The 17,359-nt window shown below is 49.7% G+C and overlaps 2 protein-coding genes across 3 annotated transcripts in view; both read left to right on the forward strand.

The window, feature by feature from the left end:
• POU2F3 (POU class 2 homeobox 3) overlaps window positions 1-7,542 on the forward strand; it is a 43,284-nt gene extending 35,742 nt beyond the window's left edge. Inside the window, exons 7-14 of the mRNA XM_039721980.1 lie at window positions 228-310; window positions 436-618; window positions 1,408-1,549; window positions 2,229-2,365; window positions 4,530-4,691; window positions 6,096-6,162; window positions 7,024-7,156; window positions 7,503-7,542. Of these exons, the coding sequence (XP_039577914.1) occupies window positions 228-310; window positions 436-618; window positions 1,408-1,549; window positions 2,229-2,365; window positions 4,530-4,691; window positions 6,096-6,162; window positions 7,024-7,156; window positions 7,503-7,542 (947 nt within the window). The remainder of the gene's footprint in view (window positions 1-227; window positions 311-435; window positions 619-1,407; window positions 1,550-2,228; window positions 2,366-4,529; window positions 4,692-6,095; window positions 6,163-7,023; window positions 7,157-7,502) is intronic.
• A 3,549-nt stretch (window positions 7,543-11,091) lies between these two features.
• LOC120508469 (TLC domain-containing protein 5-like) lies at window positions 11,092-14,460 on the forward strand. Of its 2 annotated transcripts, none has more exons than XM_039722124.1 (3): window positions 11,092-11,228; window positions 11,639-11,835; window positions 12,516-14,460. In XM_039722124.1, the coding sequence occupies exons 2-3, from the start codon at window positions 11,640-11,642 to the stop codon at window positions 13,016-13,018; spliced, it is 699 nt and encodes a 232-aa protein (XP_039578058.1). In that variant the 5' UTR covers window positions 11,092-11,228; window position 11,639; the 3' UTR covers window positions 13,019-14,460. The 2 variants fall into 2 exon arrangements, with proteins under 2 accessions (XP_039578058.1, XP_039578059.1); XM_039722125.1 differs by having other exon boundaries at window positions 11,143-11,228; window positions 11,636-11,835.
• The last annotated feature ends 2,899 nt before the right edge of the window (window positions 14,461-17,359 follow it).

A 17,359-nucleotide genomic window follows, 5' to 3' on the forward strand; every position in this document is an offset into this window, starting at 1 on the left:
TTCACTTCTATCATTATTGTAATGATCCCTTGCAGGCTAAAAAGCCACGGGAAGAACCTTTTCTTTCTCTTTTTCTTTTTCTTTCCCATGATCCAGCTCAGAGCCAGACACGTCCCTAACAGCTGAAATTCTTGTCTTTTGGGCAAGAAATCACAAATGGAGCTTCCCACTCCGAGCTTCCCTGGGGGTGTTCCCTGACCAGAGGTGTCTCTTTTTTATCTCCTCAGCTTTGCAGCCAAACCTCCTCTCCTTCCCTCAGCAGCAGGGCAGCCTCCTCCTCTCCCAGCCCGGACCCAGCCTGGCCTCCCAGGTAAGAACACACCTGAGGGCGTGGCAAACTCCACCTGCTGCTTTAGGGAGGGCAGATGGGCCAGGAAATGGCGTGGTTTTCTGTTTTGGTGGCTCTCAGCATCTTTTTTGGGGTGGTTTGGACAGGCTGTGGGTCGCTCTGGCCTCCCTGGCTCCTCGGTTGAACCCCACCTGGACGTCCCCCAGCACTTGCAAGTGGCAAAGCACCTGACCCCAGCAGGGGCTTCGGAGGAGCCCAGCGACCTGGAGGAGCTGGAAAAGTTTGCAAAGACTTTCAAACAAAGGAGGATCAAGCTGGGGTTCACGCAGGTGAGAGGGGAGGGAGGGGATGGGGGCAGTTTGGGGCAGAGCTGTGGATGAAGGAAAGGCTGGGTTGGGTAAATTTGGGTTATTTTGAAGCATTCCCTTCCAAATACAGGAAGAGACAAACCCTTCCTAGCACCTCACCACCATAACCCCTATATCTGCACCTTCTCCAGAATTCAGGGGTGGGGGCAGATTCCTGGGGGGAATAAATCCTCTTTCCCTGGCAGGCAGGTCATGGAAACAAGACTGAAGCTATCCTGGAAGCAGCCTGAGGGGAAGTTCAGGTTACAAGAGGAATAAATCCTTCACTGAAAGAATGATTGGGCTCTGGAATCATCTGCCCAAGGAGGTGGTGGAGTCACTGTTTAAAAAACGTCTGGCACTCAGAGCCATGGTTTATTTGATGAGGAGGTGCTGGGTCATAGGTTGGACTGGATGATCTCAAAGGTCACAGAATCACAGAGTGACCAGATTGGGAGAGACCTCCGAGATCATCGAGTCCAGCCCAGCCCGAACAGCTCAACTCAACCCTGGCACCCAGTGCCACATCCAGGCTTTGTTAAACACACCCAGGGATGGTGACTGCACCACCTCCTCTGCAGCCATTCCAGAACTTTATCACCTTTCTGGGAAAAAAATTTCTCCAAATATCTAACCCGTGTTTCCCTTGGTGCAGCTTGAGAGGTCCTTCCCAGGCTGGTTAATTCTGTGCCTCTGTGATTCTGAGTGGGGCTGGCACAGCTGGGAGGGGTTTCCCTGTGCTCACGCTGGGATTTGGGTGTCCCCTGGCAGGGGGACGTTGGCCTGGCCATGGGGAAGCTCTACGGCAACGACTTCAGCCAGACCACGATCTCCCGCTTCGAGGCTCTCAACCTGAGCTTCAAGAACATGTGCAAGCTCAAGCCCCTGCTGGAGAAGTGGCTCAGTGATGCAGGTAGGTGACATCAAGGCAGAAATGCCACTGATGCCTTGTGCGGGCTGGCCTGGAACAGAGATTAGACAGAATTAAAGAATAAAGCAGGTATTCATTAAAAGGATCTCCTCCACAGTAGGAGAGGATCCATCCAGGAACCTCAAAGCCCCTCCCTGTGTGATCTGGAGAAGAAGGGGAGGAACTGCTGAGGCGCTGAGGGATCAGCCCCGGAGGTGCAGCTGGAAAGGGAAGGATTTCACTGAGAGGGGAATTCCCAGGGGCAGCAGGATTTGGGGTGGTGTCCTGTGCTGACCTCACGTCAGCCTCGTGCTTCACCCAACCCTTCAGGATGTCTGAGCCCTTGGTCACATCTCAGCCACCCTGAGCCAAGTGGTGTGGTCACATCCTTTTCTGTGTGAAATGAAATTATTGGAACACTCCTGGTCCCTGTCAGAGCAGGCTGGAAAACCAGGCTCACCAAGGAAAAACGGTGTGTGGGGTTAAAACATTTTTCTTCTTTGATTTGGACAAGCTCAGTGATGGATTTGGGGCAACTTTAATCATCACCAGAGGGAGGATCCACTATGCAGGAACAATTAATCTGTTTTAGAAGGCACCTTTGTTTCACAGGAAGTATCTGGGAATGAAAATAACTCATTATCTTCTTGGATATCTCTTTTCCCTCTCCCTCCTCCCCCAGAATCTGCTCCTTTGGATTCCTCCATGAGCACCCCCAATTCCTACCCCTCGGTGAACGAGATGTTCGGACGGAAAAGGAAGAAGAGGACCAGCATCGAGACCAACATCCGCTCCACGCTGGAGAAGAGATTCCAAGATGTGAGGGCAAAATCCTTCTGTCTGCTGGGAACTCTCCCTGAGCCATTTGCAAGCCTGTGGCACTGAGTTCTCTCAAGAAAAGCGGGTTTTTTCGGTATTTATTTGACAGCAGGTTAGAAAATGCTTGAAGAAGCAAAAGGAAAAATGTTATACCCAAAGGAATTCCCAATTATTTGACAAAATTCTTGAAGGAGTTAACAGGTAAAGTGTTAAACCCAAAGGAATTCCCAATTATTTGACAAAATTCTTGAAGGAGTTAACAGGTAAAGCGTTAAACCCAAAGAAATTCCCAATTATTTCCCCTGTTGAATGTTATTCTAAGGAAATTATAATTTTAGCAGCACATTTCCCCATTATCACCCACTGGGCCAAAGCTGATCTCTGCACCCAGCTCTTTTTTTGTGAGGTGCAGAAGTGTCACAGGAGCTCTGTGGCCACAATGCTCCATTGAGCAGCTCTTGTGAGACCCCAGAACTTGTTGCTCCAAATATTTTTCCTGAACTCATTCAGAAGTGGAACCCTTGGTACTTTTTGAGCCCCAAGGATTTCAGGAAAAATCACTACAGACATCAAACAAAATTTTAATCAGTAGGACTAAACTGTGCCTTGGAATTTTTTTAAATCAAAACTGCTCCTGAGCTTGTTTTTTACTTGGTTTCTCCCTCATATCAAAACTTGCTCAGTCATCATCAGATTGGTTTAGCAGCTCGTTTTTAGCTGGTAGAGGGCATTTTCTGCAATGGGAATATTATCTTGGCACCTCTGGGCCAGGTATCTTTGACATTTCTGAGCTTCAGCTCTGACCAAACCCTTCAGAGCTAAAAAGAACAAAAAGAAATTACTCAGGGCAGGGTGGGCTCTGTTATTTCCCTTTCTAAAAGAGAAAGGGAAGAGAGAGGCAGTGACTTTTCTGAGCTCCTGTCCCCATGGCAAGGCCACCAGGTTTAGGTGAGCCCAGCTCTGATTTTGGTGCTGCTAAGGCCAAAGAGGGAAGAGATTTGTGACAGGGGCAGGGGCTGTGATTCATCCCCTCTGACTGCAGGAGGGGCACTTCGTGCTTCACAGAACATAATCTCTCACCCAAATATTTACCCTAGGAGTTTTTGTCCTCTCCCCTGCTCGCAGCCAGCCCCACCCTTGTCCTCCCAGCAAACCCTGATGCTCTTTGGGGCTTTTTTAATCTGCTGTCTCTCTCAGCAGAACCCCAAGCCCAGCTCAGACATTTCCTTGTGCTTTTTTGGGGCTTTTTTAACCTGCTGCTTCTCTCAGCAGAACCCCAGGCCCAGAGATCCCAGTTCAGAGTAGATCTCCTTGTGATTTTGGGGGCTTTTTTTAATCTCCTGCCTCCCTCAGCAGAATCCCAAGTCCAGCTCAGAGCAGATTTATTGGGGTTTTGGGGCTTTTTAATCTTCTGCCTCTCTCAGCAGAACCCCAAGCCCAGCTCAGAGCAGATTCTGATGCTCTCTGGGGCTTTTTTAACCTGCTGCTTCTCTCGCAGAACCCCAAGCCCAGCTCAGACATTTCCTTGTGCTTTTTTGGGGCTTTTTTAACCTGCTGCTTTCTCAGCAGAACCCCAGGCCCAGAGATCCCAGTTCAGAGTAGATCTCCTTGTGATTTTGGGGGCTTTTTTTAATCTCCTGCCTCCCTCAGCAGAATCCCAAGTCCAGCTCAGAGCAGATTTATTGGGGTTTTGGGGCTTTTTAATCTTCTGCCTCTCTCAGCAGAACCCCAAGCCCAGCTCAGAGCAGATTTATTGGGTTTTTTGGGGGTTTTTAACCTGCTGTTTCTCTCAGCAGAACCCCAAGCCCAGAGATCCAAGTTCAGAGGAGATCTCCTTGTGGGTTTTGGGGCTTTTAAACCTGCTGCCTCTCTCAGCAGAACCCCAAGCCCAGTTTAGAGATCTCCTTGTGATTTTTGGGGCTTTTTTAACCTGCTGCCTGTCTCAGCAGAACCCCAAGCCCAGCTCAGAGCAGATTTATTGGGTTTTTTGGGGTTTTTTAATCTCCTGCCTCTCTCAGCAGAACCCCAAGCCCAGTTTAGAGATCTCCTTGTGATTTTTGGGGCTTTTTTAACCTGCTGCCTGTCTCAGCAGAACCCCAAGCCCAGCTCAGAGCAGATTTATTGGGTTTTTTGGGGGTTTTTAACCTGCTGTTTCTCTCAGCAGAACCCCAAGCCCAGCTCAGAGGAGATCTCCTTGATAGCAGAGCAGCTCTCCATGGAGAAGGAAGTGGTTCGGGTCTGGTTCTGCAACCGGCGCCAGAAGGAGAAGCGGATCAGCTGCCCCATGCCATCCCCCATCAAATCACCCATCTACAACTCCAGACTGGTGAGGGACTTGGGCCTCACCCCCCTGCGTGGAATCTCACCCAGAACATTTATTATTATTCCATCCATTGAAAACAATCAGCTAAATGATAACAATTAATTAAGCGATAATTCTGTTTATTGAAAACGGTGGAAAGAAAAGACAAGTTTCCTAGGAGGAATTGATTGGTTTAATTGTAGGATAATTTAGTCAAATCATGATGCTATCCCAAAGCTTTTCCCCTTGAGATTGATGAGGAAAATCTTTCCCAGATTAATGGGGGATGAGGATTGCATACACTGATATCAATTTAGCTGCATTTCTGCTGCTTCATTTCAGTGCCTTTGCCATTTAAAAGTGGCAGGAGCCTCCTCAGTGGGTAAGAGATAAAATTTCAGAAATTCAAGATAAAATTCAGATTCTGCAGCTCCCACAGGAGTGGGAGACAATCTGAATTTTATCCTGAAATCTCCTGGTTTTTGGAATCCTCCATCAGAAGGCAGGAAAACATCAGGGGAAGTTTGGTCCCAAAAAACATTTGGATTCCCAGAGCAGGAGCTTGGGTGAGTTATTCCCTTGTGACTGCTGTCCCTGAACCAAGTGCTGCCTTCAGGAATAAATGCTAATTTGGATGGCAGCTCCCAAATTGCCAATTGTCACCTGAGAATTCAGCTCCCTGAAGGAGACTGGGATTTTTTTTGTGCCCAAAACCAGAGGGAGCTGGGAAGTTCCAGGCTGAGGATGCCCAGTCTGAGACAAAGACAGTGGCTCCTACAAATTTACCTCGAAACTTCCAGTAAATGTGATTATTTGAGATTTTTTCATGGCTGATCTTTAAATTTAGATGGATGTGGAGAGTGGCAGGCATATGCAACACTAATTCTGATTTCTTCCTGTGGCCTTGGATATATACATACACATATAAATATATGTTTATATTTATATATATAAATTACTATAAATATATAAAAATATATTAAATATTTATATTTTAGACATATATAGTTTTACATAATATAATGATAATATATAATGATATAGACATACAATATTTTAATATAATATAATAATACATATAAATATAATAATAGCTATATATGTAATTCGATAGATCTATAACATCTATATAGAATATTATATAAAATCAATAATAATTACATATTAATATTAATATCATAATAGTAATAGTAATAGTAATAGTAATAATAATAATAATAATAATAATAATAATAATAATAATAATAATAATAATAATAATTTATTGGATATGGGAATGGGGTTTCCAGCCTGGAATATGACTGGAAATACCCAGGGGAGCCCCAGCTGTGGGTGACACGTCCCTGGGAGCCAGCACACCCTGCAGGGGCTGTGAAGGGAGTGGCAGGGTGTGATTTCTCCCCTCTCAGTGCCTCTGTTCCTGCCCAGGTCTCTACCTCAGGCTCCTTGGGGCCCCTCTCCGTCAATCCAGTGCACAGCACCATGCCTGGGACTGGTGAGCCTTGGGGACCCTCCCTTCCCTCCTTCCTCTGCCCTCCTTTCCCTGACTCCTCCAGTTCTGGGTCACACCTGCAGGATAATCTTCACCAGACCCTTGGCTTTGGCCAGGGAAAGTGGGTGGGATAAAAACATGGAAAGCACTGGGAAAAGGAACATTTCCAGCAAAATCCTGGGCTGGGGTGTTCAGGTTTGGGAGCCAGGCACAGCTGGGAGCCAAATAAAGGGTGGGTTAGAGTCAGATCTCTGTGGAGACCAGAAATTCCCAGATATAGGAACAGGAGACATTCCTGGGGTCCCCCCATGTTCCCCAGGGCAGGGGCAGGGAATCAGAGCCAAATAAAGGATGGGTCAGTGTCAGATCTCCTTGGAGACCTGAGATTCCAGATCCAGGAACAGGGGACATTCCTGGGGTCCTCCACCTTCCCCAGGGCAGGGAATCAGAGCTAGATAAAGGACGAGTCAGTGTCAGATCTCCTTGGAGACCTGAGATGCCAGATATAGGAACAGGGGACATTTCTGGAGTCCCCCCATGTTCCCCAGGGCAGGGGCAGGGAAACAGAGGAGCCAGGTAAAGGGTGGGTTGGACTCACATCTCCTTGGAGACCAGAAATTCCCAGATCCAGGAACAGGGGACATTCCTGGGGTCCCCCACCTTCCCCAGGGCAGGGAATCAGAGGAACCAAATAAAAAGGTGGGTTAGACTCAGATCTCCCTGGACACATGAGATTCCCAGATCCAGGAACAGGGGACATTCCTGGGGCAGGGAATCAGAGGAGCCACGGGGTGGGCACAGGGATGGGGTGGGATCTGGGCAGGAGGAGGAGATGCCAGGCTCACTGTGCTCTGTCCCACGCAGTGACATCCTCGTGCTCCCCAGGGAACTCCAGCAGGCCCTCGTCCCCTGGCAGTGCCCTCCATGCCAGCAGCCCCGGCACAGCCCAGAGCAACTCCAAAGCTGCCATGAACTCTTCTGGCTTCAACTCTTCAGGGTAAGGCAGAAAAACCCACAAAAAGCCCCAAACCAACCCAGGGCATTGGAGGCTGGGGGAAAACCCTGGGATCTCCAGGAAGAACAGGGATTTCAGCGTTCCTGTGTGAAGCTTCACGTGTGACCTCTCAGGGACAGGGTGGGGTTGTTGGGATGTCCCGTGCAGGGACAGAAGTTGGATTTGCTGATCCTGCTGGGTCCCTTCCAGCTCAGGATATTCTGGGATGCTCGGGAGTGGCAGGATGTGATTCCTGCACTCTCCCTCTGAGCAACCTGCAGGACGCGCAGACCCGGGTCGGGTTGAGCACGAAATCAGGATGCTTTTTGTCATTCCTTGCTGCCAGCAGCTCCTGGTACCGATGGAACCAACCCACCTACCTCCACTGAGACCTCGTGTGCAGCGAGGGCGAGAGCAGCTCTGCCTCCAGGCCGTGCACCACCGACGACGCTCGGGGCCTTCCAGTGCCTTCCGCCGCCGGCTGCGCCAGGAACCCCCAGCAGCGGGGCTGTGCAGGGACTCAAACTGCAGCCCAGCCCTCCCCCGAGCCCCCACTGTGACATTTGCCCTCTTCCCCAGCCCCCACAGTGACACTGTCCCCTTGCCCAAGCCCCCACAGTGGCACTGTCCTTGGCTGTCCTCGCATGGCTCCTCCGCTTGCAGCTCCGCATCCTCTCGGGCAGGGCTCCTGTGCCAGGACTCTCCTCTCTCTCTTTCTCTCTTTTCTCTGTCCCCATCCCGTCCCAGAGGTCCCCAAAAGGAAGGAGGGTCCCTCCTGCTGTCCCTGTCACGCACAGCCCCCAAACTGAGCCGAGGTTTGAGTTCATTTCACCGCAGCCCCGTGGCTGGGCAGGAGCTTTGGTTTGCCCCAGGCTCCCCCTCCACTTGCTTTGCGCCTCCTGCTCCCTTTCTAAAGGTGCTTTTTGGTTTTTTTTTCTTCCTTTTTTTTTTTAATTAAGTATTTTAGAGCCTTCTTATTTTTTCCTTTAAAAAAAAAAAACAAACAAACAACCAAAAAAAAAATTGTCTTTTGCAAAACTTGTGTCCAGGTCTTGTTATTGCTGGAAACCTTGGGGGAAATTGTGATTTGTGTTGATTTACACAAATGAATGGGATGAAAATGAGTCTTGACCTTCTCTTTTTTATTACTTTTCCTCTTTTTTTGGGTTTTATCTGATACCAAATAATTACAAGCTATTACTGAGATGACCTCTGGTCTTTGAGCTGTAAGGAATTTATTTTCTGTTCTCTGTTTTTGTGCTCATGTAGTATTGCTTGAGGTTGGGGTGTGCAATTGCTTGGGAATTCCATGAGATTTCAAAGGAAAAGTCAATTTTCACAGCCTGTCACCAGGAAAATGATGGTTGCAATTCCCCTCTTATTTCTCCTTTACTTTTTAATTAACTTTGGCTGATATGGATATTTAAGAATAGCAAATGAGGACAAATTTAAACACCAATCTGAACCTTTGGGCCACTCTGTCTTACTTTACTTCCTGCATGACCTTGGAGAAAGGACTTGATCCCTGATAGGCAATGGTGATGAAAATCCAATTTCCTCCTCCCAGTGCTCAGTTTGTGCCAAGCAGCAGAATTTAGGGAATGATGAACATCACAGCTGATTCTCCTGCCACCCATCACCGAGGACATTTATTAACCCAAACCTCAGCACAGCTGTAGTTTCCAGCTTGTTTCCACTGGGAAAATCTCAAATTATTTCATAGATTATCAGCAGTAATTTCAACAGTGAGAACTGATTGTTTACAATCAGCCTGCACGTTTTACTCAGGAATTCCTGAATTAACTCCTGGGAGCTGAGCTGTAATTTGTATTTTGCCTTCAGAGTCGAGTGACTTGGTCCAGGCTTGCAGAGGTTTCGGAGCCCCTTGATCAAAAGGGACCAAAAATAAAGTTGAATCAGCTATTTTCAATAATTTATTTACAATTTACTGTACGTCCATATGCTCTTAGAGCCTTGAGAAGATTCATTAAGATCCAAATGTGGCTTCTATTCCAACCCATTCCATTTGGTTCTCAGGAATTCCTCCAAGTAATTTGCTCCCACCTGCATGAGTTTTGGAATAATGTTCCTGAAAACTGGGAGGGAAACCACCAGTGTATTAAAAGCTGAATACCAGCACCTGCACGTGAATATTTCCGCTGAGATCAAGGCCAAGCTGTGCCAGGCGTTGTGCAAAAACATCCTGAGGGTTCATCTCCTCCACAAAGTTTATAAACACAACGACAATTTCCCTGGGATTTATTGATAAACTGGCCCTGAGTGGGAAAACAAACACCAGCAGTTTGTTTGCTCCACAAAAAGCTCCAGCTGGAAGGGGAAGAGCTTCGCTCCCCTGCCACCCAGGAACGCTCCCAGCCTCACATCTGAGGGATTTCAAATAAACACAGCAGGAAATTCCAGCTTTCCAGGAGCAGGAGTCACCTCCCACAGCCACTGAGGAACAATGCAGGGAGCAAATTGCTCCCTGTGGGAACTCGGTGACCTCTGAGCAGCTGAGGTGTCCCCAGAGCTGTGCCTGGACTGTCCCCTGTGCCTGCCCCTCTCCAAGGAGAGCTGCTGTGGCAATTCCAGCTGCACACCAGCAGCTGGGCTGCCTCATCAATGGACATTTAGCAGTGCCCAAGTTCAAGCAAGGTTGGGGAGAACTGGAAAATAAACGAATTGATGTTGGTATTTAATTTCTTTTATTGTTCATTCATTTCTTTCCTCCTCTGATTTCCACCTGGGAGGAGAGGGAGTGCAAGCTGGGGGAATATTCCTTGTCCTTCCCAGGTTTCCCTGTGGACTGAAGGGAGATTTTGAGCATTTCTCAGCACCCAAATAATGCCACCAAGTTCCTTCATCATTCCTGATGCTCACAGCTTTGGGATTTCCACCTCTGATAGAATTGGAATGGATCCTAACAGTCCAATAAAAGATTTTAGCTTAAATTCAGGCTCAGCTTTACAGATGCTCAAACTGCAGTGGGACCCCCTTTCTCTGTCCTGGGGCTCCCGCTTCAAAATGGTAGAAAAGGAGACAAAAATCAGCAAGTTTTAGCTGAAATATAAGAGCAGCCTATAATCTAGGATCCAATTAAAAGGATATTTGAGTGTATAACTCACAGGAGCATCCTGTGGAGTGGATCTCACATGGCAGATCTCACTGGGAAGGGCTCTTGTGCTCTCAATTGTTTCATTCCCAGTGCAGAGCTCTGGCTGCAGGGAAAATTTGGGTTGTTTGGGGGGACACAGTGTCAGATTTTAAAGCAAACTGAGTCAGGGATGACACAGTGCTGACACCAAGCTGGCTGGCAGGGCTTGGAAGAAGCACAGCCCTGTCCCGGTTACTCACTCCTAGCCATGAACTTGGCCCCAGCTCAGCTGCTGGCTCACTCATCCTGTTCTGCGCGTTCTGTGGCACATCTCCCTGAGCTCCGAGTGTCCGGCACCACTCCCAGCCCGTCCCGATCCCTCCGAGTCCCGCCTCAGCCTCCCCTCCCTGCAATCCGCACCAAGGCTCCCTGCATCCCCAGCTGGGAGACAGATTGGAAGGACTCCAGGATACTCAGCAAAACAATAGAAAATTTTTTTTAAAAAGGAAGAAAAGAAGGTAAAGAACACCAGCACCTCCCACCCAGCCTGATCCAGCTTTACTCTCCATCACCAGGGAGGAAAACTCCCAGCCAAAATAAAGTCTGGGCGTCCTCCGGGACGGCTCCAGCCGGGCGAGCCGAGGCTGGGCGGAGGTACCGAGCGCCTGTTCCCGCTTCCCCCGCCCCGTTCCCCCTTCCCTGCCCGGCCTGGCCCTGCCCCGGGGCCCGCAGCTCCGCTCCGAGCATCCCCGTCCGCCCCGGGGCAGGCACAGCGGGGCCGGGCGGGCGGGGATGCCGCGGAGCATCCTCGGGGGATGCGGCGGGGCCGGGCCGTGCCGTGCCGTGCCGGGCTGGGCAGGGCTGGGAAGGGCTGGGCAGGCAGGGCAGGGACGATAAAAGGCTCCGGGAGCGCCGGCACCGCCTCCCCGGCCGGGCAGCCCCAGCCGGGCGCAGGTCCCGGGCGCGCAGAGCCGGAGCGGGGTGAGGATTTTTGGGGGTCCCGGGTACTCCCCACTCCGGATTTGGGGCTCTCGGGTACCCCCACCCCCGTGCCGGGAGGGGGTCGGGGTCTGGTCGGCCCCGGTGCCCGAGGGCAGAGGTGCTTTGGCAGTGGGAGGGTTGGAATTCTGGATTTCCCGTTCGGGAAATTTGGAGCGGGAGGGTTGGCGTTGTGCTTTTCCCGTTCGGGAAATTTGGAAACGGTGCTAAGGGCGCTCGGGAGGTGCTCGCGGCAGGGGGAGGGGGTTTGTTCTGCTCGTTTCAGTTTTTGTGGGTTTTTTTCCCACCCTGTCCGGGGTTTCCACGGATGTGCTGGGTGGATATGGAGGAAGGTTGGAGTGACTTTCTGAGGGGTTGCTGCCCTCCTCACGCTGTCCCTCCGTGTCCAGCAGGATGGTTCCCATCGTCCTGGAGGTGACCTGCAGCTTTGTCACCTGGCTGTGCCTCTACAGCTGCTTCTGCCGCTGGAACAGGCAGCGTTCCTACAAGTGGAGCTGTCGCCTGGTCACCCTCCTGCACGGGCTCGTTGTCACCTGCCTGTCTGGCTATGTCATGTTCCTGGATGGCCCCTGGCCTCTGACCCACGCAGGTATGTTTGGAATCTCACCTGTGCTCACCTGTGCATCTGTCACAGGTGGAGCTGGGGGCTGGTTTCCTCTCCTCGTACAGCTGTGTGTTTAGGGTCAAATTTTGTTTAATTCTGCTGCTTCTTTTTCCACCACTTCTCACTGTTCATCCTTTTGTTATTTTAATTTTTTTTTTTTTGTCTTGTCCATGTACAAATTGGAAGTTTCCAGGTTGGCACTTTGAGTTTATTGCAGCATCAGGTGTAGCAAGGTGTGGAGAACAAAGTGCTTTTGCATCTTGAAGGGTGTAATAACTCCTGAAATTCAGCTGCAAGGTTTTGCTGGCTGGTCTCTATTGTTAAACCTCTGATAATCTGCTGATGGAGGTCTGGCTTTCCTAAAAGGCTGGAAGGAGAAGGGAAGCAGCAGGGGAACAGGATAGGCTGGGGTGTGAAGTGGAAGCAGAACCAAATATCCCTAATTCCTGGCACTTGGATGAGGCTGGAAATTTAGGAGGAGAGAAGCACAACCAACCTGTACTGATCTGTAAAACAGAAAAAAAATCATAAATAAAACCCCAGACTTATGCACATCTTCCATTCCAGGTTCACCAAACACCCCTCTCCAGATCAACTTGTACTGATATGTAAAGTAGAAAAAATCTTAAATAAAACCCCAGGCTTATGCACATCTTCCATTCCAGGTTCACCAAACACCCCTCTCCAGATCCACGTGCTGTCCCTGACCTTGGGCTACTTCATCTTTGACCTGGGCTGGTGCCTGTACTTCCAGAGCGAGGGGGACCTGATGCTGCTCCACCACACCCTGAGCATCTGCGGCATGATCCTGGTGCTGGGGCTGGGCAAATCCGCCACCGAGGTGAACGCCGTGCTGTTTGTCAGTGAAATCACCAACCCCCTGCTCCAGACCCGCTGGTTCCTGCGGGAGATGGGCTCCTACCACACTTTCCTGGGAAAAGCGGTGGATTTCCTCTTCGTGCTCCTCTTCCTGGTGCTGAGGATTGGGGCGGGAGCGTGGATCATGTATGGCATGGTGACGTCTCCCAAACCCAACTGGCTCCTCAAGGCTGGGGGCCTGGCCATGTACGTGGTGTCCTTGGGGTTCATGGTTGAAATCTGTCGCTTTGTAAGGAGGAAAATGTGGAAAAAAGCCCCTGCCCCGGATGCACAATCTCTTCAGGAGTAGGAGTGTACCTGTGGAAATTTCTTGGCTGCTCGTTAATGGGTTGTAGAGGATGATCCCCTGGGTTTGGGGCCTGGCTGCTGGAGCTTGTTCCTGTGAAAAGGAACAACTCCTAAAATGACACAAAATTGACTTTCTGCTGCCCCTGGAGGAGATGGATCGGTGCTAGGAACACGGAAAAGCTGTGCGAAGAGGGATTTGAGTGGAAACTGAGGAGCCTGGCACTGATTCCCTGAGTTCTCCAGCAATGGCACAGTCCCAAGGAGGGTGGCAGTGCCAGACATGATCAATCTACAACTAATAATTGCACAGTTTGTGTGTTCTGTCCTCATTTTCAATGCAGACTTATTTGACAGCGTAGAGAAAATCAAATATGAAAAACCCCATTTTCCTGCCAGTGGGACTGGGTAAGGGGCGTGACCTGGCAAAGATTTCCTGAGCCTCGCCCTCCTTAATAATCCTGGATTTGGACAATGTGCTTGGCTAAATACTCGAGTGAAAGACTCTGAACAAGACTGAAGTGCTTGCAGGGGTGTAGTGGGGTTGTCCTTTGAGTGTGAAGTGATGGTACTCCAGGTGAGGCCGTGTTTTACCTCCTTGTTTTTAATGACACATTTCCTTTACTCCTTTTTTAACACTTCCATCGGGGCAGGTGCTGATCTCAGAGCAGAGTGATTTCTCTGGGACTGACTCAGGGCCTCACAAACAAGAGTCAGGAATTAGACTTGTTCTTATAAACTCCATGAGCAGGTGTTGGCCTAGGCTGGGATTGCTTAAGAATAATCAGGCTTTTTGTGGGAGAGGGGGGATAGTGAAGAGCCCCCCTGGATGCTCTTTCTGTTCTGGGGCTGGCTCATTTGCAAGCCACTTCAGCTGAATTTATGGCTAATGAGTCAAAAATATGATTATTTCCAGGGGTGACAGGAAAGTTTAGGCAGATCCACACCAGCAGGCCTCAGAGCATGGAACAGTTCTCTCGTTTTCTTTACCTCTCAGAATCGTGTTCTGACATTTTCCCTGGGGTTTTAATGTGAATTTCCCTCTGTTCAAGGCCACAGTTCAGATTTAGTGTCCTCCAAAAGCCTCTCTGAGAGCTGAGAAGCAAATGCAGAGGTGAGGGAGGGGAGCAGTGGGGATGCAGCTCCTCCACTGCCTTTATCTCACTGAATTTGGCCCTGTTCAGGGCAGATATCAGCCTTTGGCTGGGGCTCCTCAAGGTGTCTGGAGAGATTAAAAAATAACCTGAAATAACCTCACTTTGGAGACATCCACTGAAGGCATTGCAGCTGTGAACCCGGGCAAGTTCCTGGGCCAATATTTTTGGGAAAGCAGGAGCCAGAGTGGCCTCCAGAGGTGTGGGCACCTGCCAGGCTCTCTGAGTTCTTCCAAAAACTCCTCCGAGTCACGGGACTTCTAATAAAAACATGTTCTCTTTTGAAAAAGAACCGATGGCTGTGATGTTCTTTTGTTCTGGGTCTGGAGGAGGCAGCAGGAGTGAGGGCTGAGGGCTTGAGGGAAGGCTGAGGATGCCAAAGTCACTGGTGCATTCCCTTTGTGCAGCTCAGGAAGCAGAGAGGAAATGAGGAAAGGTGAGGTCAGGAAGGTGAGGAAATGAGCCCAGGCTGAGCCAGGAGCCCTGGAGGTCAGGCTGGAGCTGTGAGGCTCAGCTCTGTGAGCAATGCACCCACAACCTGCTTTGCCAATGAATCAGTGCTGCAGAGAGCTTGGGAGCCCCCAAACTGAGGGGTTTGCTCTTGCTGGACACAAGAATAATTTAATTCAGGCCATGGCCTCCTCCATATTTTGTTTTTTCTCTGCCTCTCTGGTTTCACTGAGGCAATGCCCAGTTCTGAAGGGTTGCAGGGTAATTTGTCTGTGGTTTTTTTGGAGAAGCAATCAAAAGTATGAGAACATCTTGGGGTTTATAAGATGTCCTAATTCACCACTGAGTGGCTGGTTCTGGTTGTTTCTGCTCCTGCTGGGCCAGGGCTCTGCTGTCTGGAGTTGAGGAGAGTCTGGATTGGCTTCCAATGAGAAAAACCTCTTCCTTCAGCTGAGGGACAGCACTGGGAGAGTATCCCAGGGCAGCCAGACTGCTTGTGCAACCAGAGCTGCCTGGGGAGGTCTGGTGTAAAATAAGTGCCCTCAGGTTCTCATCTGCCAAATCACACCCAAGGATAATTTTAGTGCTGAACCCTCTAATGTGATGATAGAAAATCACCCAGCTCCACTAGCCCACTGTATTTCCTATTTCAGAGAATGTGATTTTTCATGGAGGTGCCTGCTTTAAATCTATCAGATATCCCTGAGGTCTTTTACAGCCACAAAAGATGAATTTTAGTAACGGCCTACTGAACTCCCAGGTTTCCAGCTCTTGTTTATTCCCAGTTTAATTGTGGACAAGGAGTTTCCCAGTGTGGGTATGGTAATAAATACATTCTGTGATGCTTTTCAGTGCTGTGAGCTCTGGTTAGAACAGCTCCAGGAGAGCAGGGGGAGGCTGTGGCTGTACTCGATGAGGCAGCAGTGTGCAAACAACTGTCTGCAGAGGTTCCTGCCCCGAGCTGTTTTGCTGAACTGTGATCATCTGCAGGCCAAACGAGCCAGTGCAACGCAGCCCATTGAAATGGCTGACTGTGCACAAAGCAAACAGGAAAATTGGTCTATAAAGCTGCACCTCACTTCTGGTACAATCCACAGGGAGGTGATTTCACTCACTGCCTTGCACCTCACTGTGCAAAGTTTGTGCTAGAAACAACAAAAAAACCCAACAATCCACAACTTCTGTGTCCAACCTCCAGCATGAAATGATCTGTGCCTTGTTAGGACTCTGGGTATTCCTCTGTGAACATCTCTGTTTTTCTTCTTGGCTGCTCATAGAATCCCAGAGTGGTTTGGGTTGTAAGGGACCTTAAAGATCATCTCATCTTATCCCAAAAAATCCCCTGCTTCTATCCCAGGTTGCTCCAAGCCCCATCCAACCTGGCCTTGGATGCTTCCAGGGCAGGCACAGCTTCTCTGGGAATTCCATCCCAGCTCCTCATCACCCTCACATCCAAGAATTTTTTTTCCCTAATATTCCACCTAACCATGCTCCTAATGTGAAAACATCAGCCCTATAATCTCCTGTCTGCCCATGCTTTTCTTTGTCCTAAGCTAAATATTAAAGCAGCTCCCTCTCAGGTGTTACTGAGGCTACTGGAGGGCCAGCAGAGGTGGAGGGAGGAAGATGAGAACTCAGATTTGTCAGAGAGGCAAATGCACCATTAATGCTCACGAGCATGTGCTGAAGTAGCAGGAGGATGAGCATTTTGTAGCAGTAGGAACCTGTACCTGGCCTGAACTGGAAAAGTAAGATCTGTATCTTGTTGGACACCCAGCTGAAAGCACTAATTATGAGTGCTGTAAGAGGCAGGTCAACCACTCCCACCGTCTGCATTTCAAAAGGTAAAACTTGACGGGATGAAGGAAAAAACCAACACCACGTTTTTGGGTGTGAGAGGTTGTTTTGGCTGTAACTCATGAAAGGTGGAGGAACTTCTGTAGCTGATTTAGGTGTCCTGCTTAAACCCTGAATTTGGGATGTGGAAGGGAGCAGAGAGAATGGGCAGCAATAATGACTGCAGTGAGAAGAAACTGCTGGGCTTGGTAACTGCTGCATAAGCAGGGGATGGAGGGGATGTGCAGGCAGGGGGTGAGCTCTCCCAGCCCTCTGCAGCTGCACTGCTCCATTCCAGGTGACAAAACCCCTCGGGGGATGTCACCCTGGACTGCTGCTGCTCTGAGTGCTCCTCTCTGAACATCTCTGGTTTATTTCCTGGCTGCTCATAGAATCTCAGGGTGGTTTGGGTTGGAAGGGACCTTAAAGATCATCTCATTCCAAAAATCCCCTGCTTCCTCTGGATCCCAAAAATCCCAGGGTATGGAAACACATCTTTTTCATGAGTAGGTGTGGAAATGACCTTGGTATTGTTACAACTCCTTCCTCTTTCCACCAGCCTCCTCCAGCTGGTCAATCCCTTTTCTCACATCAGGATTCTCCCTTATCTGCTCTGAGTCTGGACTTGGAGCATTAAGGATGTGAATGCAGATGCCTGCCCTGACACGGCTCTGGAGCTCTGCAGAAGTTCTGCTCACAGGTGTGAGGAGAGCTGGGTGTGCTTTGTGCCTGTAAAACGCCGGGTGTGCTTTGTGCCTGTATCTCTGTGGCACACACGGGGTGATTACAGCGGGCAGGGTGGATGTGGGACTGGTTTCTGTGTCCCCGGGCTACCGTGGTGCTCCTCTAGGTGTGCCCGTGGGGACACGACCTGGTGTGGCAGCTGGGCTGAATGGGTGAAGGGT

This window comes from Passer montanus, unplaced genomic scaffold (genome assembly GCF_014805655.1).
Source record: "Passer montanus isolate IOZ18808 unplaced genomic scaffold, ASM1480565v1 scaffold47, whole genome shotgun sequence".
NCBI classification, from domain to species: Eukaryota; Metazoa; Chordata; class Aves; order Passeriformes; family Passeridae; genus Passer; species Passer montanus.

Bases quoted from the DNA above. Each gene is read 5' to 3' on its own strand.
- LOC120508469 (XM_039722124.1), top strand. From the start codon at position 11,640: ATGGTTCCCATCGTCCTGGAGGTGACCTGCAGCTTTGTCACCTGGCTG. The intron at 11,836-12,515 runs GTATGTTTGGAA...CTTCCATTCCAG, and splicing joins CTGGCCTCTGACCCACGCAG to GTTCACCAAACACCCCTCTC.